The following is a 23,564-nucleotide window of genomic DNA, read 5'->3' on the forward strand; positions in this document are numbered from 1 at the left end:
GCCTGGACGATGTGATTGGGTTCTCATCCACAGTGAAAAAGCTTCTTGAAAGGCTGGTTTAGGTGCTCTGCTGCTTACAGATGTACAGTAGGGACTGGATGTCAGGCAGTCCCAAGTGTCATCTCTTTCAGAGAATAGGAGAGTATCAGAGACTCGAGGGTTTCAGCTCAGGGCATAGCTGCAGACCCTACTCTTATGGAAACTCTAACCTGTGATCAAAATGCATTACATTTACATTTATTCATTTGGCAGATGATTTTATCCAAAGGACTCAACAATATTAGAAGTGCTGCATGACCAGGTTAGGTTCCAGTACTTAGACAGAGAAGTTACAAGCTAGCTGCTAGAGATACCAGTGCATTAATCCATTAGGTCTTTTTTTAGGTTTTTTTCAGTAAAGGAAAACAAAGTTTAAGACATAAGAAATTGCTTTAAGTGGTAGTTTTTCAGGTGATCAGGTGAATGCAGAAGTGCTGTCTTCAGAAGTTTCTTGAAGATATTGAGGGACTCTGCAGAATGGATGAAGTGTAGAAGTTCCTTCCACCATTCCTTGGCAGAACAGATGAACATTGCAACTGCTGCCGTATTAGTAGCCGTAAGAGTAACCCTAACCCTAGCTTACGATCGTTGGTTAATGATAGATTCACGAAGATAGCCTATTGAGTCACACAGCGATACAGCCTGAAGGAAGCGTAAGGCTTAGGGGACATGGCCGTATTGTGTTTGGAATCAAGATTGCGAAGACCAATTCACACACATACCATTTGTAATAGACTCAAACCACAGGCGTCTTGAGAAAGTGCTCTTAATTGCAATGCTGTTATGACTCGAGTAAAATATTTGCTACATGTTGAGGTAATTTAAAAACCAAATGCGATACATCCATTTGTTCCTATTTAGTCAGGAGTGTGATTAAATATGGAGGGCACTTATAAATGCAATTATAGAACAAATTGTAAGAACACAAATGAAAGAAGAAACACTTATGTGCCCAAGCCCACACCATTCTCTAAAAAAAGGAAAAAGGTTATAAGTCCAACATTCAGTTCTGGTTCGATCAAAACTGGAAGTGAAAAGGGTGCTTGTCTGTGTGTGTGTTTGTTTTGTGGGGGCAGAATCAAGCTGGATCAACAAAAAAATCAAGCTTGACAAATCAGGCTGGATCAACAACCCCAATGACACAATGAAGCAATAATACCAGAGACCTCCATCTGAGGTAGGAACCATTAACTCTGAAGTCCTGTGGTGCCTCTGGTTTCTCAGCCCTAGTCTGCACTACTGTCCTAGGTATCATTGCATGCACACTGCTGACTCATGGGAACAGTTTTCATGGGTACTGATGGGAAAATTCTGGGCATAACATTTCTGTCAGAAGGTATTGCTTCAGTATTTTGCAGACCACAGGGATCCTGCAAGTTGCACAGTAAACATGCTGAGATTTCCTGCTTAGTCAGACCCTGACCTGAATATACAGCACCTCCTGTTATTATATTATGTATGAGCCCCTGATTGAACTATGGGCGCAATGTTTATTTAGCTTAGTAATCTCTCTTGCGAAATGCCATAACTTTTATCTCTGACAAACTCAAGACTCATCTCATTAACATGGAGAGGTATATGAGCATTGCAACATGATTACTTCACAAGCAGGTCTTCTTGTTTTAAGGTTTTCTTTCCTGTTTTTTGTGAGGCCAGTTATCTTGGCCATGCCAAAACTACACAAGCCAACACTGCTGCATCTGCTTCACTTTTCAAACAACCTTACAGGATACAATAGCAATAAAATAAAATACATACCTTCCACATCCTGTAATGGAAAAGGGAATGATGTCTGTAACACAAGAATCATGTCTGTAACCTGGGCAAAACCAGCAGGTTTAGGTGTGTTTAGGTTCATGTAAGATGGAAATGCAGATCGCTGTGTTAAGGTGCAGCTGCTATTGTGGAAATGAGGCAGTAAGAATATTACTTCAGCATATGAAATATTCCAGTACACAGCCTACAATGCCCACAATGCGTTACTATTGAGAAAGTAAAACAAACAGAAAAGGTTTTTTAAATGATTCACATTGACAACCCATTTGCAAACAGAACAATCTTGTATTATTGCTAAACAGCACATGGTAGAAATAATTGTTACAATTTACACACAATTTGCAGCTGAATGTGAAAATATCATACTTGACAGATGTCATCAACTCAAGGAAAAGCCCAGCACACAGCAAAACCGACCGGGAACTTTAGTGGTACAGTATACACTTTTAAAGACTGCATGATTTCTGAAACCTTGGGACTAAATATGCTTATTAACCTGTAAACGTGTGACAAATTTGATATTTCAAAAAAATATCAAGTGACAGTACAACCCTTCATCCCACATGCCAGTCTCCTTTTCCCAAACACGGTTTCTTAGTCCCTTAACTCTCCTCTCATTGGTCAGTCCATTGTTCCAGCCGCAGGGGGCGGGGCTCACTTGGCGGTGGCGTTGCTGTGCTGCTGCTGTTCCGCCAGGGCCTGCTGCAGGCGAGTGCGCTTGCGGGAGTAGTGCTGCCAGTGCAGGAGCTGCTGCTCGTCGATGAACTTGGCGCACTGCGCGTTGACCAGCTCCTTGCGGAAGTGCTCGTACTGCAGGAGCTCCAGCATGTGCAGGCTCTGGGGGTACCTGACGGGCCGGAGGGAGGAGGGGGAGGGGTGGGGGTGAGCGTCAGTCTCAAAAGGAGCAGGAGGAGTGTGTCACAACAGGGCTTTTAGCATTTTAAAAAATCTACAATTGGTAAGAGTAGCACAGTGTCATAATAGAAAATTAAACTGAAATAGTGAAAGAACAAAAAAAGGTCCTTGGGTGGTTTGAGAGAGCATGGAGAGATTTACAAACAACCTTATACCATAAATAATGGAATGCTTTCATTACCGAGAATTTATGTTTCAGATTAGGGATCCAACTGCTGCATTAAACCAGTTTTACAGTACTGAAAGACTGCATAAAGTTTTAAAATAATTGGGCCTGGAGTTACGTTTGACTTATTGCATATATTTCAATCCTTCAGTACCAAACAGCTGCAATAGACCCAGTTTCAAGCTACTTGTTAAACAATTATCCCACCACAGTGCCTCAATCACACGAATCATTTTATTACTGCAAATTAAGCACATAAGCATGAAGACTGATAGAAATGTTTACATCTAATGACAATGCAATGCAGACAAGCTAATATGGCAACAAATTAATATATTCATGAGGAACTTGTATACAGAATAGTTTCTTTTTTGAAGGGCTGGGAAAATACTGACTTTGGAAAAGCAGTGCAGCAACATGTAAACTTGTATAAGCGTATAATAAGTTGTGTAAAGAAAAAAAAAAACAAGTTGTTTGCAACAGAACCTAATCACTCAAACACAGCAGACATCCGCAGACAGAACATTACCTTTCTGTTTTGCGGTGCCAACTTCCAAAACCAAGGTAGTGTTGCTGAATTAGACTATTACTGATTGAGGCACAAGTCTCACAAAGAGAGTTAACATTACTGTGCCCATAATGTACACACTCGTAATGATGTCAGTCAGCACGTTTATTAGGTACAGTATTAAGTTTTTAGTTTTTTCTTTCAGTTCAGTACTTTTACTCCAAGTATCAGCCAGGCAAGAGAGGGTACACAGCCATCAATCAAGAGTATGTCTGGAATTATGCACTGCAACTGTCAAGTACAACCAATCTCAAGAAGGCTATGGAGGTCATTGCTGATTGCTAGCTAACCAACAGCTGGTTAACTCTCAACTACTGTAACTTGTAACCTTGGGTGTATTACTAGCTGATTACAGCATTGCCAGCTGGCTTTCATTAACCACATATTGAGTCACTGTGCCAAGGAGCTAAGTACCTACTCCGCCTCCTGGTGTACAAAGTGTGTGCAACATCAATATATGCATTGAAGACTGAAGTTTCCTATGTAGTACCATCATGAGACACATGAACTTTGGAACACAGTAACTGCATGCCAATCACTTTATAAAATAAAAGTTTACAGGCAGTACGCCCACATGGGCTTTTGTTTTGATTGATAATGTCCAAGATTTTTTGCTGATTATGTTGATTTGTGGACCGATATGATATATAAACTGCCACAGAAATCAGGCTTCAGTGTACATTATTTCATGGGATATTGGGATCTGGAAATAGTGAAAATGGCTACTGAAATTTGGACAAAATTTAACAGGCTTATTTCAAAAACTACCTTGAATACAGTGCTTAAACGTCAAACATGTTTACATGAGTGGCTGAAGAATATTTCATTTGAAGTGAGTCTGAGACCAACGTGTGTGAGCAAGTGTTTGATCTGAGATACCTCACATTTGACCAACATACACCCTGGTCATAAGCCTTGACCACATCGCACCATTATTGCTCCAATTCCTCTGTGGACTGAATAAAACAGAATACTGTATCTCATAACATATACTATATATAGCTGCTGAGCGTTGTATTGCATTAACATGAGGGATATACTTTTTTCATATTTTCAAGACAGCAACCAATTGTATCGCAGTAACTTACTTCAGGTATTTGGCATATTCTGGGTCCTTCCAGTAGAGCAGGTACTTCAGATAATTCACAAATGGTTTCTCTCGCAGGTAGCCTCTCTGAGCCAAAACTGTTAACAAAATGACAATGGAACTTCACCAGAAACAAAATGTAAATCAAGTAGCTTGTAAAATATTTTAAGTGTGTAGATAAGTGTCTAGATGACAATCAACAGAATAAGAGACACTTTCAAAAGATGAAGAGCAGCTTCCTTCTTCAGTCCAGTTTTACATCCAGTTAAAGAAATGCAGCTTAAAGTTGGGCATTCCACTGCCCACTTGGCCTAATATAAGATCCTATTAACTAGAGGTGAGACAAAAAACGAATGCCAAGGCCAGACATCAGTCAACTGCCAAGGTACGATTGTGTGTTTTAATTTTTAATTTCATCAAGCAAATTGACTGGGCAACCGCCCTGTAGCTCCATTAGCACCAGCACATTGCATACTGACACTAAAATAACAACGCACATATTTGTATTTTAAAAAGGAGTTTATTCATTTATTAAAAACAAAAATACTCAGCACCCAAAATACGTGGTTTCATTTTTGAAGAAGCTACTTAAGGTTATTTATTTATTTACCTACGGGGGAAATGGATTCCAGCAAACAGCCGCATATTATTCTCGTTTATGCTGCAGGTTTAGTTTAATTTATTTTGTCTCGCCTTCCAACAGAGCACACACAGTACAGCAGTTTTGACATTTATTCCTCGTTTTGATAAACAAGTCTGTTTGTATTAATTTTCATTTGATTTCTCATAAACAAGTCATGACTTATTCGCTATTAATGCAAAAGCTGATATAAACAATTCATTTTATTCCACCTGCTGTTAAATTCTTCCTGGCTTTAAATGCCACACATTGTTATGAATTCTTTCTAGTTTGTTACCCGACACAATGACTTCAAGGGCAATACAATCAATCAATACAATCAATGTCTGAATGATGAATTAATTGAATTAATGAAGAGGTAGGAATGTGAGTTAGCTAACTGAGCCATCTACTCACAGTTCAGATAATTGGGGTTTGCCAAACACTGGACAAACTCAAGCTCCGACTGGAAACGGTTCCTCGCCTGTTCTTCTGTGTGGGGGAAAAAAGAATAACACAAGTTAAGCCACACACCCAAGGTTGTACGAAATGCTTGTCTAGATCGTAGCAAGTTACAGTTTTCTGCTAACTTAAGTTAGCTTGCCGTTTAGCTAGCTAGCCAGCCAGAAGCAGAGCTGCCGTTATTTACTACTTGTCCAGCAATATGGATTTATCAGTAAAGTGCCTTCATATAAACACTGGACAATTTCCTTACACCAGAAAGCTAGCCACCTGTACACATATATTATGTATCTAGATAACAAGGGTTACAAAATCTAGCAAACAAACCTGTTTCCATAACACCTGCCATAGCTAACGTTAAACCGCTAGTTACAAGCTAGCTCGCAAGCAGTTGTGGTGAAACCGTAAAGCAGAGGTAAAATAGCGAGTCTGTGTTGCCACCAAATTAACCACACAGTCCTAATCTTAATTACTAACAACTAACTCTTAAGTAATATTTGTGTTCCCAAAGAGCTCGCTAGTTAGTTAAATAATACTAGTGGATGTAAAAATTAAATCAAACAACACAGGGGCTATGTTGACGTCGCCATTTTTTGTCGGAAATATATTGACGTAGGATCACGTATGATTTCAGCGACGCTATCCAAATATCACGAGATTTAGAGAAAAATAGGAATTCCGCCACGTTTTCCCAATATAGTCACTAGATGGGGCCATTTTCCTGAAGAAATGGTCCATCAGGTCGTCATGACCGGTTAATTTCTTTTGTTTCGGAATGGATCTCATTAGCACGGTCTTTTAGGCCCTCCGTTGTGGTCAGGCATAATACATATATAATAAATATAGCTCATAATAAATGTGGTTTTCACTGATTTTATTTTTATTTGTTTTGGAATATGGGAAACTACTGTCTAAAATAGAATTTACTGCAGATAAACTGGCCACAAAAGCACCATTTTAGGAAAATGTTGCAAAAGTTTGGCCCGTTTCAGTTTGGTATACCATGTCATAGATATCCATTGTTAATGCTTTCAGGGCATTGCTTACTGAGGAAGCAATTTAGTGTGTGAAGTATCAGGGCTTGTAACCCAAAGCAAGTGGGTGCACATTGGAGGATAGGCACTACTCCACTGTGCACTGGTGTCCGACAAATCGCAGGGTACTAGAGAGCAGTGAGATGAGGATGCCCTGGCCGGCCTACTCACCCCTGTCCCTGGCAGAACGATGGCAGTTTGTTCCACCACTATGAGCTCCTGGTCATTGTTTGCTGATGCCACGGCCGGTTTTAAGCCTGGGCCATAAGGCTCAGTCTCCACCCAAGACTAAACCGCTGATGACATCAAAGAGCTCTTGCTTGAATTTTCTGTGTCCTCCTGCTTTATCCCCAATTAACAGAGAAGTGACTATAGTCCCTCCATCATCCATGTCTCCCTTTTCTGATATACTTTTTACATATTATTGAGCATAGTGATAAGACTGTTTGATCCTTAGGTCTTTATTGTTTTGTCCCAGTAATTCAATCCAAATGTCCTTTAGAGGAATTATGCTTTTGTCCAGTAATATATTCCAAACATCCTTTTTAGGTTCTGCTCCCATAATTTCAGGTTTTTGTGTTTACCCCTCCTCCTCTTTAGTCAGTTATATCCTTTTTGAGCAGCTCATACCAAACAATTTTACATTCTTGTCTTCTTCCTAATTTAACCAAGTCTCTGAAAACGGATAAAAACGGATCGCTAGATAACACAGTATTTTGGGAGCCTGTTATTAGCCAGCTTGCTACTGTGGCACTGAACAAGCTACCTTGCTAGTTATTATGTTAGTCATAGGTTTAAATGTATGTTTAAAGGGTAACCTTAACATTTTTTAAACTAGCAGTTCCAACCATCTTTTTTTAGATCACTTGGCCTTTCCCATTATGCATTGTGTATGCATTATGGGAAAGGCCTCCCCCCCGCCAAAAGAAAACACCCAATAATAATAACTATGTCTTGGGAATATTGTTTTTAGTTCAATCAATATATTTAAATTATATACATTAGTGCTGTTTATGTTGCAATATATTTCTGATTTGCATCAGTATATGTTAATTGACTTTGCAATGTATTCTTGGGCTGAACAACATATTTCTTATTATATTTAAATATATTTAATTTCTGTGTAAGATTATACATTGCTGGCTTATTCGAGTTTAAAGCTACAATGAAAAATTTTGGTCAAACATTTGGTTTGAGATGATGCAACATTATTGATAACTATAATAATCATTGCTTGTCATGTCAAGACAGTTCAGTAAACTACATGTGTGTCTCCTGTGTTTTGCAGACAGCACTGTAACATAGTGTAGTGATCAGGTCTGGCTGGAAGGTGTCACACACACACACACACACACACACACACACACACACACACACACACACACACACACACACACACACTTGTGCCCTGTTGCAACTGTTTTCCAAAATGGCATTGTATTCACAGCACATTGTGCAAAAACAAACCATTTATTGAAGGGTAGTTCAGTCATACACCAAAAATGTACAATTATGAAGGAGGCTGTGGTTAATTATACAATTTTTATTTGATGGGAGGAGAAACTTGAACTGCTGGTATTAGTACAGGTTTAACTGATTGTCTCATAAGAACAATGCAATTGCCACAGAGCACAGGATCAGCCAAAATCATCTTGTTGCTGTGGTTTAAGAAATCCAGTCTTGATGATCCCTTGCAAATCCTGTTGTTAACCTTATGCTCAGCTATGATCATTCCAGTTTCCCCTGTTTAGTCTCAAAAAGCCAAAGAAAATAAAATGGAACGCACAAAATAAAATATTCAGTCAATAAAAACTTGTACATGTTCAGTTCAAATCATAAAAATAAACCATTGATCAAAATTCAAATAATTTAATAAGAACAACTTTAAGTTGCTTAATTCAGTAGATATGAATTTCCATACAGTCACAGTGTGAAATTTGCATTTGATGTGGCTATGGTGGTAGTTGATATAGCTTGGAGTCCCACAAAGGGATTGCACCTGGCAGTGGGCTGAGATTGTTGAAGCCCCCCACAGTGGACATCATAAACAGGGAAAAGAAAAGAGGGTGGAGTAGAGATGCCACGAATAACTGATGCAGAAACAAAGCGTTAAGTTTGATTTTTATATTCGTAGTGCAGGACCAGTTTGTCTAGGTCTGGTTAATTGGGAGGGATTGTCTGTTAATTCGCTTCCTGAATATTTCTTTGGAACTTTACTAGTACCCAAATTAAAGCTTGGTTCGCAGTTCTTTTTATTGATGTGCAAAAAGATATTTTAATAAAGTGCAAATAAACTATCTGAGGAAAATAGTAGTGTCCAACAGAGTTTAGCATTAGGCTATATATACATACACATTAATGAAATACTTCAAAAAGTTACCGTATTGCTTAATTTGTTTTGCAAGCTGCTCTGATTGGCAGCAGCATGTGGTGATAATCATAGGCAAATAACCCAAATAGCTTCAGAACTATCTATCAGGAAAAATAAAAATGATTAATCTGGAAAGCATAGTGATGATTAAATAAAAAGCACACAAAAGCAAAAGCACACAAATGTTGTGGACACTTTTCCTATTATGAGTATTGATTCTACTATAACAAATGACAGAACTCAATGAAAGTGCATCCAGCAAAACTCTAAGAATTAGTAACTGGAAAGTATCTGTTTCTATTTTCAATGGTCTAGAAAAAAGACCCATTTAAAAAAATAATACCTCACTCCTGGAAAAGACAGAGTGTGACACTGACATTAAAATGAAGAGAACATTATTTTAAATTCAAGCTGTTGATGGAACAGACAGAAACTAGCTTTTTAAGGGCACTTCTTTTTTTTATCCTTTTCGGTGATGTGGTAGCTCCTTGTAAGGGTATCATAAGAACAAGAAGTATAAGAAGCTTGGTAACAAAGTCAGATGTAAGCAGCTGATTGTGTGTACTTAAAATTGATATCATACATTTTCACAGACTATATTGCACATCTCAGTTAATTTGGCAGTGAGTTTTGAGATGAGATGTGAATGTGTCAATGGAAGGAGGGGAATGGACAGGAGGTAGGGGGGTGTTCAGGAGCCGTGAGGCTTCCCTGGAAAAGGCACGGTCACTGGAAGTACTGTGAAACAAACTTTGACTTCAACCACAGAGGGATGTCCAGTGATACCTCCTCCCCTCTGTCCCAGTGACCCCATGGATGTGTGTCCACATCCCTGTGCATTTTGCAGTACAGCTCGCCTGTGGACCCGCCCCCTGTCTCTCTGTGCTGTCCCACCCCAGGGCCGCACCCACAGGGTCTGCAATGGGGCAGGGGGCACCTCCTCTTCTCAATGGGTCCACCTCAGGCCTTACACTCCAGTGGAGTTGGCCCAGGCTGGGAAGGAGTCCAGGTCGAACATGGCCCTGCCCCAGCTGTTGATGGCCACGGTGACGCAGACGATGCCGATGATGTTCATGAAAATGCCTGCCTTGACCTGAAAGAGGGGAGGTTGCAGGGGAGAGCAGCAATGCTATTAGGCTCCACCACTATCAGCAGTAACACTCCAGTATCCTCCTCTGGTAGCAGCACAGTATCCTTTGCCGTTATCAGCAGTAACACTAAATTATTCTCCTCCAGTATCTATCGTAACACTCCATTATTATCCTCCAGTATCTATTGTAACACTCCATTATTTTCCTTCATTACCTATAGTAACACACTGGTATTCTCCTCCATTACCTATTGACACACTCCAGTATTCTCCTCCATTACCTGCAGTAACACTCCGGTATCCTCCTCCATTATCAACAGTAACACACCATTATCTTCCTCACATGACTCCATGTTCTCAGTAGAGAGCCCAGTGAACAGATTATAGCCAGGACACACATATGGCACATACGACACGTAGTTGTGCATCTTCATATTGCCTGTGTATGTGTTGTGTACATCTGCAACAGCACTGTAAAAGCACTGTAAAATCCTTCGACCTGCACACATGCATAGATGGGGCATTACACTTAGCTAGGGTCTTACTTGTTTCCCTTGAATCAGTGGAGGAATAACTGAAAATACACTACTGTCCCTTTTTTCCACATACTGCACATACTGGGTAGAGTAAAGCAATGTGTTTTATGATACCTGGGTAATGTGAGATATGTTGTGGCACACTGACCGGTTGTAATGGCTGATAACAGGGACTCACCATGTCAGACACCTGCAGGTAGCCGTAAGAGAAGACGATGGCGTTGGGTGGCGTGGCCACCGGCAGCATGAAGGCGAAGGAGGTGCTCAGAGTACAAGGCAGCATGACATAGAGTGGATTCAGCCCTATAGACTGGGACTGTAACACACACACACAGGGACTTCACTCCTTTATACTGCTATTGCAGAGTGTAGATATGTCTCCAGCTAAATAAAGTACAATCATCGACAATTGGACTTGAGGCACTGAAAATTCAAATTACTTTAATTTCCCTGTATTTACTACACTGCAGTCACTGACTCATAGTATTCAGGTCAGTGCAGGCACTTATAATTACACACTTGAAACCATGAAATGGGTGTAATTAGCTAAGATTCCTGTGATTGACTGAGGCTTAGCTGACTCAGAAAACACCTGCTAAAATAGAATGGTTTCATGAACACAGCCGAGCAACACGGAAACAACAGACACTGCGTATGAGGTGGGTCTGTCAGGGAGTGTTTTTAGTTGTTCCTCTATTAACAGGAAAATGTAGACAGACAGTCATCATTTTTTACAGACGTGGATGCTCCTCTCCTCCACAGCTAAGACTGCAGGGAGCCTGTCCCCTTGCAGTGCAGGAGGAGAATGACACAGTAAAGCCTGCAAATAGGCTGGAAGCCAAACACAGTCTTTGGAAACTAACCGAGATAAAGGCAAGTCAGTCATCATTAGACAGGAGATTCTGGAACTACAACACGCACGCATAGACATGAACACAATCATAGTTATTAATACCACCCAGGTAAACATGCAGCTTTGATTTCTTTTTCATATTTATGCTTTTATTGTTCACCTTTCTGCATGTATGTCAGAGACAAAGTAGTTGAGTAGGAATCTAATCTGCCACTCAGCAAAGCCTGTGTGCTGTCAGAGCAAGAGTGTGATTTCTGTCATATACTAAAGTATCAATTTCAAAAGTCTTCCTGTAAAAGAATGTAACAAGCAACCTGCCAAAGTTAAAGTGCATCAGATCCCATATTGTGCTGTTGAGATATTTCAACCTTGAAGTCAGTACCTACTTATTTAGCCTTTCATTATTAAAGTTCAGGAGGGATCTAGATACACACAGCTACATTTTGTACCCAGCTCTCTCCCTGCTTATCAAATGATGCATGATCATATGATCCATTAAAAACTAGTTATAAAGTAATATTTTCCAATTGACTTCATCATATTCACATAATTTAGTTGGAGTCTGAGCAATCACGCCACTCCAATGCCTTACCATGGAGGCCAGGATGGGCAGGAAGAGGGTGGCGGTGGCCACGTTGCTGGTGCACTCTGTAAAGGTGGCAATCAGGAGACACAGCACGACAGCAATCGCCCACGGCGGGATGTTGTGCAGGGGGGTCATCTGATTCCCTAACCACCTGGACAGTCCTGACAACTGGAGGAGGAACACAGGCACCCTTTTTTTTCTTATCTAGAATGACCTACACAGGTTACAACTTTTTACATGTTACCCATTTATACAGCTGGATATTTACTGATGCAGTTGTGGGTTAAGTACCTTGCCCAAGGGTACAGCAGCAGTGCCCCAGCGGGGATTTGAACCAGCAACCTTTTGGTTACGAGTCCCGCTCCTTACCACTGTGCTACACTGCCATCCCAGCCACCCAGCACAGTCACATGGGGACTCCCCCCGGCATCTCACCTCGCTCCCCCTGGCCAGTGCGAAGCCTCCCCCCAGCAGCAGCACGATGTTCCAGGGGAGCTTGCTCTGGACCACCTTCCAGGTGAGCAGGGCTGGCGTGGGGTGGCCAGAGGCCTGGGGATCTGCGGAGGTGCACACCCTTTCACTGACTGCTCCAGCTCTGCCCGGCACATTCAGACATTCCTATCCGTTTCGGTATTTAACGCTCATGCATTTTTCATGTGACTGCTTTGATGGAGTGATGCGCTTTATGACACATCGAAACAATAAATGGACTTAAACTGACTTATCAGGTGGAGTTCTCAAAACTTTGATATTGCTTAATGTCATTGTGCCATAATCGTGTCTGGTTTCATAGTACTCCAATCAAAAAACAGGTTTCAAACCAGCAAGCTTACTACAGAAAGGGTGGCATTGCAGCGGTATCTATCACTAGATTCAACCTGTCTGTTCCTCCTGCTTGCTGGCATTTATTTGTGTGTGTGTGTGTGTGTGTGGAGGAGGGTTTAGATGGAAGTGGATGAGGTGTGAAGGCATGGCTCACCTGTATCAGAGCTGTGGGGATGCCAGAATCTGAACCGTGGTGCTTTGGAGGGGAGGACAAAAAGGAGGACAGCGATGAAGACCGCAACCGTGGCATCGGTCACATATCTGCAGAGATTGGAGGGAGGGGGGTGGAGGGTGAGGGCTCTGTACTGCTCTCATCGACATCCAAATTGTGTCTGTCTAGTTTATCTCTTATTTGTCTATCACACCTAATCTTCACCTGCTTCTGTAGCATCATTTTCAGTGTCAAGCATTTGCCATGTAAAGTGTGCAAAAAACTTAAATAAGTGCTCTTATAGTTCTCCAGCTTATAGAAATGATTGTCAGCTTTTGTAATGAGCACTTCTCTCTAACCTTGGTTATCACTTGAGATTTCATGTTCTGGCTTGGACTTGTATAATGGTGTAGGGCTCAGCAAACTGTGTGGTTTGGATCTTCACTCAGCACTGAAATGTGTGAGGTCATTACACAAATAGATATGTGTGAGCATTTTGTTCTGACTGCTGATTCTCTGTTTTTGAAGGTGGCTCAATGACGTGCTCAGCTCAACAAAGATGGTAGCAGAAACTGAGCTTCTAAGTCTTTGTTGGCTGGGACACTGGCTGCAAGCAAAGATGAATGAATCAGCAGCAATCCCAAAATGAGGTCCATTGTCGAAACTTAGCTGGCGCCTTATTTTGTTGCGTGCTGATGATTCATTCACCATAATTCCCTGTATCCTCCTACATCTGCCCAAATGGGTGTGTGTGTGTGTGTGTGCTTAGTACTCATGCACCTGCAACACAAACCTTTGTTTTGATGACAAATAAGAGCAGAATTATTTTGAAACATTTGCATGTGTCCATGTGTAAATCTGCATGTGAAGTAAATTGTGTGTGTGTGTGTGTGTGTGTGCGTGTTTGTGTGTAAGTGATCCTGCAGCAGCATCGGTGGCGTGTGTGCTGTACACACTCTGCCTCTGCATTGAGGAGGTGCGTGGCCCAGCCGGCCATGAAGCCTGGGTCTCGCGTGAACCACAGCAGGATCAGCAGGCTGAAGAGGGCCAGCACACTCAGCTCCCCGAAGGACATGGGGCCGAGACGCCGGTGCTCCTCGCGGATCACTCTGTACGCCGCCAGCTCCTTCTCGCTCTTCACTGCCCCGCAACCCCATGTCTTCCTGAAGCTGGACAGGCAGACAGCGAGGGAGAGAGGCGTGTGTGTGAGAGAGAAAGGCAGACAGGTAAGGCAAGGAAACATACACCCCTTTCTTCCCTGACAGTAGAATTTTGACAAGTGACCTCACCACTCCAGATGAGATTTCGATGGAGAGAGGAAGAGCTTGGCCACATTTTTTACAGACATTTTACAAGGTGCTGATAAAAATAAATAAAATGAAATATATGTTTGAAAGATTTCAATGATAGCTCACTTTTCTGTACTTTACCCACTGTACTTTCATAGTAGCTAGCTTTAGAGACTGGCAAAAGTGGATCTGGAAGTGAGAGAAAGTAGCCAGCTACCACTGTTTTACTGGTCATGATATTCAAAAGTGAACAACTGACAACCACCTACAAATAATAGAAATTCTGGTATTGAAACATTGACCTGCTTCGATGACTACCAAGCTAACCCAAAAATAAACCCCAAATAAGATAAAATACTATACAATGCCCCCTAAACCCCTCCCATACAGACAAACACCTTCTAATGCTATATTCACTCTTAGGCAGACAAACTCTACTTACTGAAGCGCTGCATAACCGGCACACTCACTTGAATCCCATGAAGATGAACTGCAGCCAGAGCCAGGCCATGGACAGCATGAGCACCATGTTGGGGAAGGCGAACCCAAACCACGAGGCGAAGTTGATAACATCACCATTATTGGGGAACAGCCTGAGGGACAAAGGACAGTGGGTGGCAAGTGCAATATCAAGTTGTTTTTTTGCGAGGTCAGATGATTTGAATTAAGAGCAGAACACTGAAAGTGCAGGTTTAAGGCTATCAGCTCCCGACCAATTTACTGCAGCTGATTGTGGGCAAATAAGCAAACCTCAAACTTTTGAGAGTACAGTCTGCATATGGGAAAATAACCTGGAAATCTCAATACCGATTATAATTATTGCTGACTGATGTATCATTGTGATTTACAAGAGCAGATTTTCACATTTAATGCATATTTATCTAGACAGATTTAAACTCTCAACATAGAGTTGAGACAGGTATATTTATTGAGGCATTTCACAAGCCAACAGTATCGTAATAAAATAGCCAACTATTGATATTCATTTAAACCATTTGAAAATGAGACTGTGCCCCATGGTTCAATTACACTATGTTCTGTTTTTATTAGCAGCTGAGAAACTTTCAAATGACTTTTCAAACGAGTTCATAGTCCTTTCACATTATGGTCACTTAGCAGAAGGAATTACATAGCTTTCATGCATTCACATGGCTGGGTATTCATGGACACACTACCCAAGGGTACAACAGCACTGGGGAATCAAGGCCACAGCCTTTGGGTTACATGACCTGCTACTTGCCAACACACCACACTATGCTCCAGTTCTTTTGTCTAATTAATCTAATTAAGGAAAGTAGACATTTAAGGTAATCAGAACCTGGACATCTCTCCTTTCACTGAACAACAAAAATGTTTGTCATCCACCAAATGCTATATTAGGACTTAAGTAAACCAGCCTCTCAAAAAACATTGCAATTGCCCAGAGAGAGAGAACGATCAGCACAAGACCATCTTGTTGTTGTTGTTTTGGTTCAAGAAATCCTAACCTGATCTGGCTGTTAGCATCCGGCTGTTCAAGTTTTTATTGCTATTAGCATACATAAAATACATAGGGGTTTTTGGCAGAAGAATGCCTTTATGCCTTAACCACCAGGTTCAATAACAGATTCTAACCTAGAAAACAGTAGCATCTAAGTCACGTTGAGTATCTCCTGTGCAGTACTACAAACTATGAAACTGTTTTAATACCCCAGCACTCAGTACTTTATTGTGACTTTTGCCTTCACCCAACATGTGGTGATTGCACTGTACATGTATATGTTTGTGTGGGAGCTCTTGCAAAAATAATTCCTATGCATATGCAAATGAAATCTTCAGCTTGCTACATTCATCATGTCAAATTTTACTAAGGAATCACTGACCAAATACTGAGTCTTAGCTACAGTACTTGTCTAAGTTCTGGGACCCAAAGTAAAGCATGAACAGTTGATTCATGCTTTCAGCTCTTCTGACAGTTGCAGGGAGCTCTTGCGCCACCAGGGAGGACAGCTAATCTGGGCACCACCTACTGGTTCATCTGGCCCTTGAGCACCAGGTTGGGCCCGGTGCCGGTGAGGGTGGCGGTTCCCCCGATGCTGGCAGCGTAGCACACGCACAGCGTCATGCCTTTACACAGCCTCCTCCTCTCGGCAGCCCCCTCTCGCCGCGCGGCCTCCACGGACACGTCCGGGCCATCCGCCATGGCTGCGCACAGAGAGCGGAGGAGAGGGGACATTAAGAGAGGTCAGTGAGATAATAAACGGAGATATTCTTGCATGTGAATTTCTCCAGGTTATCCCATGTTTGAAGTGTCGAATCAGAGCGCCTTCCTTCTCATGGCGCCACCACTCCATTGTCCCCCGGTGCTGTCGCTGGATCATGCTGCCTCTCCAACATACAGTACTAGTCAAAAGTTCAGACACACTTTTCTTTCATTATTTTTTATTTTCATTATTTTCTTCACTATTTTCCACATTTTAGAATAATAGTAAAGACATCAAAATTATGAAACAACACAAATGGAAGTATGCAGTGAGCAAAAAATTTTAGATTCTTCAGAATGGTCAAAAAATATTTTGGAAATAAATTCATAGGCATCAGCTTCATGATTTATATATATACGTCTAAGAAACAAATTTCAAGCATTTAAGCATAAGTCTTTACATCAAAATGTCTTTGAATGCATGTTCCACATTACCTTAGGTGTGTCCAAACTTTTGAGTGGTAATGTACCTGACCCCAGTGTGCGGGCCCTGTTCTGGCTCAGAGCTCACCCATTCCCTCTCTGAGTTTCCGGTCCTCTTCTTGGCTTGGCTGCTGCGGCTTGTCGCCGGCGGCGATCAGCGGTGCCTCTGCCTCGGAGCTGTCCAGCTGCTCCAGCACTGCCTGCACGATGGGCACCATCATGGCGGTGGTTGCCGTGTTACTAATCCACATGGAGAGGAAGGCCGTCACGCCCATGAAGCCCAGCATCAGCCTGCAAAGCGAAACAGAGCCAATCCGGTGAAGGCTTTGGAAGCGTATGAGAATCTGTCTGCTTTACAATGTCAGCACGAACTGACATTCAGAAATAAAACAGGAACAGGCATGAGACAGCAGAAGGAGCTCATTCATTTGGGAGAACATGAAGAACTGCAGGCAAACTTTTGAAAGGAAAGGGCATTAAGATGCATGGAGGTGTGCAAAGGAAACCTCTACAACAGCACCACTTCACAGTAGCACATTGTCTTAGTTGTAGAGAGAATAGCAGTTGGCTGCATGTAAGTGTTTTGGAGATTCGCATTTGTCTTGCTCCAGCGGTCCTGAGAAAATGCAGAGTTTGCAGTGGTGAAATGAGCTAGATGTACAGTTGGCTATTCTAAAACACAGGGTTGCGTAAAGGGGGTGTTAAAGATTAACTCCTGTGGAGCCTTCAGGCTGGTTCAGGAGAGCAAAGCTTTATTCTCGTACTCCGGCCGGAGAAGAGCCAACACATACACAAGCATAGTGTCTGACTCTGACCTGCAGAGAGGACAGACAGAATATATAGAGCACTTGCTTACATTGAAACTGGTGCGCCGTTAAGCAGATGTTGTCCAGTGCAGGGGAAGCAACTTGCAGTTTCAGCTTATCACACTTCTTATATAATAATTAGCATACAGCAAATACACCATAGGCCAGCATCTTCCACTGATGTTTGCAATTTGTAAAGTTCAGTCTATGGTCACCAGTTCATTTTTAGGTCACCCTCTTACAATGTCCTACCATTTTACTTCCACAAGGGGAAAAGGATGAACAAGCTCTACCTCTAGTAATGGGGATGTTGCCATGGTTACTTACAGCGCTGGCCGTACCCCAACGAGGAGCAGGACTCTGAGTGCTATGCGTTTGTGCAGGTCCCAGTGCTCCACTGCCACCGCCACCACCAGGCCCCCCACAAACAACATGTTGGTGTCCTTCAGGTACTGCATACACACCTGGGGAAGGAGCCCACAGTAACGCACACACAGCACAAAGTATGAAGAGTCAGTGACTCCAGATTCAGTCAGTGAATACAGGCCCCAGCTTCACATTAACAAGACAAAGGCAAAATCAACCTTGCACATTGTCAACTTCCATTATCATTATTAAAAGATTCCCCTCTGTGGTATGCAGTGCAGCTGACCCACCTCTTTAGACCGCATGATGCCCAACACGGGAAAGAGAACGGCAGGTAGCAGGGCTGTAATGGCTAGCGGCAGGGCCTCCGTGCACCAGTACACTGCCATCAGCACGATCACATAGGCGCATGCCGCCTCCTGCAGGGTGGGAGGGGAATGCACCAGTTATCAGCGATAGGGCACACATTCTACTATGACCAGACATTCAGCTCCTTCTGTCCTCTGTCTAGGCCGGTAACAAGAGGTTCTGGTGCTGTGTGTGTTCCTGTACTTACTATTGGATGTATTGTTTTAGGCCACGCCCCTTCAAGAATCTATATAATGCGCCAGCAAATTAGAACCCTTGTAGCTTCAACAATGTGACAGAATGTGGAGCACATGAAGCTGACCATTAGGGGGCCGTCTGTTGCTGATAGTCTTCAGGTCACTGGGAATACACTTGCCTTTAACGGTACACATTTAACAATTCTTACAAGGCTGCTATATACTTTTCTCTATTACCACTGTTATCCCAGGGTTGGCAAGAGGCTCTGGGTATTCACTCCTTGAAAATTATGACATTGTATTCAGCTGAGATGAGGCAAACAGGGTTACATGAATGTCAGGCTGCTCTGATTCTTTTCATTTGGACAGCTAGGCGCTCCTAAAGAATGGTCTCCAAGACTCCTCTGTGCAACCTGTAGTGTAATGCTTTGACGTGAACAGGTGCCTCTTGTCCACTGCTTAATTCCCCATTGTTGTAAGCTGTCAACAACACAGCTGAATTCAAGTGCCTAGACAAAAGGCCAGGTCACTACAAATAAGTGACCAGACAGCTGTGTCATAATAGCGGTGATATCATAATAGTGCCACTGAGCTCCCTCCTAATTCTCCTTTGAACCAGTCTGGGGAGCCCTGGCCTGTTTAAGTGTGCAGTCTGTGGCCACGCCACAAGGCTGACTCACTTCTTTATGAGGGAACCAGTGCATTAACTCCCATGGCACTCACCCACGGTCACCATACTTATCAACCCCTGGAGACAGCTGCCCTTTGCAAACAGATTTCAAACTTGTACGCATTTGTCTTTAACATTATGGACATCAGAGATCATTAAAGATCTATACAGATCATTTCACATGTGTGGCCTTGATTTTAAGTAACTAACTTAAAGCAATTTTGTTTTGTTGCTAGTTTATCAGTTACCCAGAGGAAGAGGACAACTGACAAGTTTATCCTCACATAACTCCGAGTGAGCATTACTACTACAGTACTTCTAGTGAAAGAAATTTTACTCTTGCTGGGATACAGGGAAAATATTTGGCATTGCTTAGATATTATTAAAATTGAGGTAAAGTGCTAAAATAAGCAAAAAACAGTAATGGTTTGACATACACACTGTACCTACAAATTATCCTCAAGCTCAACAATCATACATCATGCTAACAACAAGAGCCTTGTAATGACCTATAGGAGCAACCTAGAGTAATATCAGTTTCTACACAGCAAAAAACAATAATCTATAACAATACCATTAACTTGCATTACACAGTCATATCAAAGTGACTAGCAATGATCTGAGACTACAGATTTGACTGATTTTATACACAATGTGAAACATAAGACTTATCCAAATTTCAGGAGTGAAGATATGAACAGGAGTGTAGTACCACAAGGTGATGAGCAACTCTGTAGTTCTGATAGTAGCAGACAGCTCATGTCATAACTGTGGAGCCAGTAAAGAGAACAAAGAGAGCTGAAATGTTCAAGAAAGAGGGAACTAGATGAGATAAAAAGATAAGGTCTTTATGAATCAAAACCATAACCCGGTTTATGAGTAACCCCAAAAGCGGTCCTCACAAAACACTCCTACCCTTATTCATTAATACTTATTACTGCTCACACACCCCGTCACGTAGTTCTTTGGAACCAAGGTAAAACATATTTCCAGTTTAACCTGTTGATATTTTCAGCTACAATCACACACTATGAGCTACTAAATTGCATGCACAATCCTCTACTACACTTCTGCACATCTGTTGAATGGCATCAATAGTTACAGCCAGTTACAGTTATAAATTGCGACTACTGATATTAGGGGGAGATTAAAGAGGGTCTGAATAACCTCGCCTAGAGAATAACTCGGTAATAATATTGGTAGTCTGAACTTTCACTTTTACTTTCATTTTCAAAAATGTGGCAAAGGCATCTCATTAGAACTGCTATGGTTGTCATCATTGGGAATAGAACAGTGTTATCCTGTTATGCAGTATTCCACTAGCTGCACAGATATGTAGTGCCTATGACTGAATGCCTTTAGGAAGGCCATTAATGCTAAATGAAAAAGAAGAGTACATGTTTTATGTGTCATGCATGCATCTCCTTCAACTTTGGACCCTAAGTAAGCCTGCATATTGATATGACATCAACATTAATGATAAACCATCATATAATATACTGGGTGAGTGACCAAGAGGCAGTCATTAACAGAGAAAAAGGGAGATTCTGACTATCTGCTCTCTTACATAGAAATAAAACAACAAAATAATGGGCAGCATTGTCAGCTATTCAAGAAGCAACATGAGGTGTGCAGTTTTGTACCCTACGTGCCACTCTGGATCCTTATACCCCAATATCAATTTAGGCTGCTGTTGAAACTAATAAAACGAATAACATGATAAAACACTCACTTCCCCTGATTCCCTCAATATCATGACATCCATAGCTATCTCACTGCCACAGTTGGGACATTAACTAACATTAACATTTCCCTGCTGGTGTTACCGCTGCTGGTTGTTTATTCAGAGATAATGTTTGATAAAGAATGACAGAAAAACAAAAATATATTAAATGTCATTTTATTTTTTACAAATCAGACCACTTCCTTGTGTTGTAGGCATTGATAATTAAGTACACCAAAAAGGTCATTATTTCTGTATGGAGCTAAAAGGGGAGTTTTAAGGGAAGCCCATTAGGAATGTCATTATCTCCTTTAAGGTCAGTTTTACCCATTGAATTATTCCATAATTTTGTTGTTTAAGGTCTCCTGATTGTGAAAGTGCTTTAAAAATGTCACTGCAAGTCTATACCTGAAACACAAATGATAACACACCATTATGTGCAAGGAATTGTGAGGAAAATATGTTACATACCGAGGTTCTGATTAGCAATGGCAGCGGGAGAAGGAGAAGTGGGGTGCAGAAGAGAATCACCCCGCTCTTCAGCTTCCAGAGCTCCTTCAGCAGCGGTGCCATCGTTCGTCTCAAGAGAGAAGAGACTGGTGCTCCGAGAATTTAAGACTGACTTAACTTTGACTGAACAACAAAGTGAGTCAGATAGGCGGGAGGCAATTAAAGGGGCCTTTCAGGACATAACCTGAACCATGCCACTTTTCAGTGCGTTAAACATGAGCCGATCCAGCCTTGCGTCACCTAGCTGCGCCTGTTGATGTGACATACCATGAAAGCCACCACACTCAGGTCAATAACAAAGGCTAACAGCACTATCATACTAGAAGAGAAGCCTGATGGTCACACAGTGCTTCTGATTTTACAATAACAGACCATAAATGATGAATGTTGAATTTATATAGCTATATTGCGGGGAAACAAGTGTTGTCTTTTAAATTAATTTTGTTACTGAACCACATCTTCATGAATGAAAATGTACACTAAACCTACATGTACACTTAACATTGATACTGCGGGAATATTGGTATAATGTCCATTTTCTGAAAGCTAAAGTAACTTTAGCTGTGCTGGGTGATTTTTTTGCAGACTTTAATGACACACTTTTTTTACATACTATAATCACAGTTTTTGATTATATAAATGGAGCACAGCATATGGTTATACATAATTACAACTTACATCTGCCAACAGCACCAGTACTGCTTGTTAGATTTTTTTCAGTGGTGATATGGGTGAATTACAGTACTGTTGAAGAAGTGACAGTTCCTGTCTCTGTGAGACAGGCATGCTTCTGGATTATTTTTTAATTAATTGATTTATATTTGTTGAGGTTTAATTTTACCTATCTTGTAATTAGATTTTAATTGTGATTAATGGAAGTTTCTGTGAAGCATGGCCTTCCAGTTTCTAGAGCTATTGCTCTAATTTTCATTTCCTTTTTTCATGGCAAACTGGATAAGAGCATCTTAAGGACATGGGCGCCTGACCCTCCAACAAATTCTGGCCTGTCACTGACCTGCCTCTTCTCAAAGGTCCATGTATTATGCTTCACATCACTTTGGATCATTGGATCATTAAGCACTGACCATACATTCAGTACATATACAGCTATATTTTATGATTTCTGAAACAGCCGATGGCACTAAAACACAACACAGAATACAAAAAGTAGAGGCCTCAACAAACTACTGATACTACAGACTACAGATACAGTACTAGTACGACTGCAAATGACTCATTTATGTGGTCTGTCAATATATTTGGAGGCATGTATATAATGAGTGGAAGTGTTTTTAAACTGGAAGTTACAAAAAAGGTTTTTTAAAAGGCTTGCAGAAAACGAGTCACGCTTTTCAGTATGTTTCAAATGTTTAGCAAAAGCTTACATTGCCATCTTGTGGATATTTCCATAAATACAATTTTCCCTACCCTAAATTCCAATCACACTATTTCAACATTTGTTGGGAAAACAGAAAAGTACCCACTTGCTGATGTGGATTGGACATGCTAAATTATTGGACTAATTAAACTACTGTCTATAGATACTCATCAGAATAGGACTTTAAAATGCAGTTACAGCAGTACCAGCAAAGATGTAGACATAGAAACTGTAGCAACAATAATACAGTAGCTTAAATCCTCTTTATTATTTTAACTTTACTTAAATTGACATTTGAAGCATATTCACAAGTTATTGCAAAGTCTGGAGAGATGCTGCAGGTATTGATTGTACAAGTGAGATGTGCAAAATAGGACAAGAAAGGACAGTGCTTTCCTTGTGTGTCAATACACCTGCAATGGCTGACTGAAGTTCTTTGAAACTGATCCCCACAAAAGGAGTGGGCCGAGGAAGAATGCACTGGCCATCAGTTTTTTATCTTCACATGAGACTTTGCAGTCCCCCTGGGTGTGG

At 41.4% G+C, this 23,564-nt stretch overlaps 2 protein-coding genes across 4 annotated transcripts; both read right to left on the reverse strand.

Moving 5' to 3' along the window:
• Window positions 1-2,226: 2,226 nt before the first annotated feature.
• On the reverse strand, window positions 2,227-6,219 carry med31 (mediator complex subunit 31). Its single transcript, XM_036537363.1, has 4 exons — window positions 5,960-6,219; window positions 5,588-5,662; window positions 4,553-4,649; window positions 2,227-2,662 (listed from the first exon to the last, which is right to left on the reverse strand). The coding sequence occupies exons 1-4, from the start codon at window positions 5,979-5,981 to the stop codon at window positions 2,470-2,472; spliced, it is 387 nt and encodes a 128-aa protein (XP_036393256.1). The 5' UTR covers window positions 5,982-6,219; the 3' UTR covers window positions 2,227-2,469.
• A 3,785-nt stretch (window positions 6,220-10,004) lies between these two features.
• LOC118783028 (solute carrier family 13 member 5-like) lies at window positions 10,005-21,715 on the reverse strand. 3 transcript variants are annotated; one of them, XM_036536685.1, is made up of 12 exons: window positions 21,614-21,715; window positions 18,495-18,623; window positions 18,166-18,302; window positions 17,121-17,272; window positions 16,377-16,506; window positions 14,838-14,960; window positions 14,035-14,247; window positions 13,105-13,188; window positions 12,538-12,676; window positions 12,109-12,270; window positions 10,842-10,979; window positions 10,005-10,130 (listed from the first exon to the last, which is right to left on the reverse strand). In XM_036536685.1, exons 1-12 carry the CDS (start codon window positions 21,713-21,715, stop codon window positions 10,005-10,007), a joined length of 1,635 nt encoding a protein of 544 aa, XP_036392578.1. The 3 variants fall into 3 exon arrangements, with proteins under 3 accessions (XP_036392578.1, XP_036392577.1, XP_036392579.1); XM_036536684.1 differs by having other exon boundaries at window positions 17,121-17,323; XM_036536686.1 differs by lacking the exon at window positions 18,495-18,623 and having other exon boundaries at window positions 17,121-17,323.
• Between the last annotated feature and the right edge of the window lie 1,849 nt (window positions 21,716-23,564).

This window comes from Megalops cyprinoides, chromosome 9 (genome assembly GCF_013368585.1).
Source record: "Megalops cyprinoides isolate fMegCyp1 chromosome 9, fMegCyp1.pri, whole genome shotgun sequence".
Taxonomy (NCBI): Eukaryota; Metazoa; Chordata; class Actinopteri; order Elopiformes; family Megalopidae; genus Megalops; species Megalops cyprinoides.

Bases quoted from the DNA above. Each gene is read 5' to 3' on its own strand.
- med31 (XM_036537363.1), bottom strand. From the start codon at position 5,981: ATGGCAGGTGTTATGGAAACAG. The intron at 5,663-5,959 runs GTTTGTTTGCTA...TCCCCCACACAG, and splicing joins GGCAGGTGTTATGGAAACAG to AAGAACAGGCGAGGAACCGT. The intron at 4,650-5,587 runs GTGAGTAGATGG...TTTTGTTAACAG, and splicing joins AAACCCCAATTATCTGAACT to TTTTGGCTCAGAGAGGCTAC.
- LOC118783028 (XM_036536684.1), bottom strand. From the start codon at position 21,715: ATGGCACCGCTGCTGAAGGAGCTCTGGAAGCTGAAGAGCGGGGTGATT. The intron at 18,624-21,613 runs GTATGTAACATA...CCCACCCTGCAG, and splicing joins CATTGCTAATCAGAACCTCG to GAGGCGGCATGCGCCTATGT. The intron at 12,271-12,537 runs GTGAGATGCCGG...TTCCTCCTCCAG, and splicing joins CACTGGCCAGGGGGAGCGAG to TTGTCAGGACTGTCCAGGTG.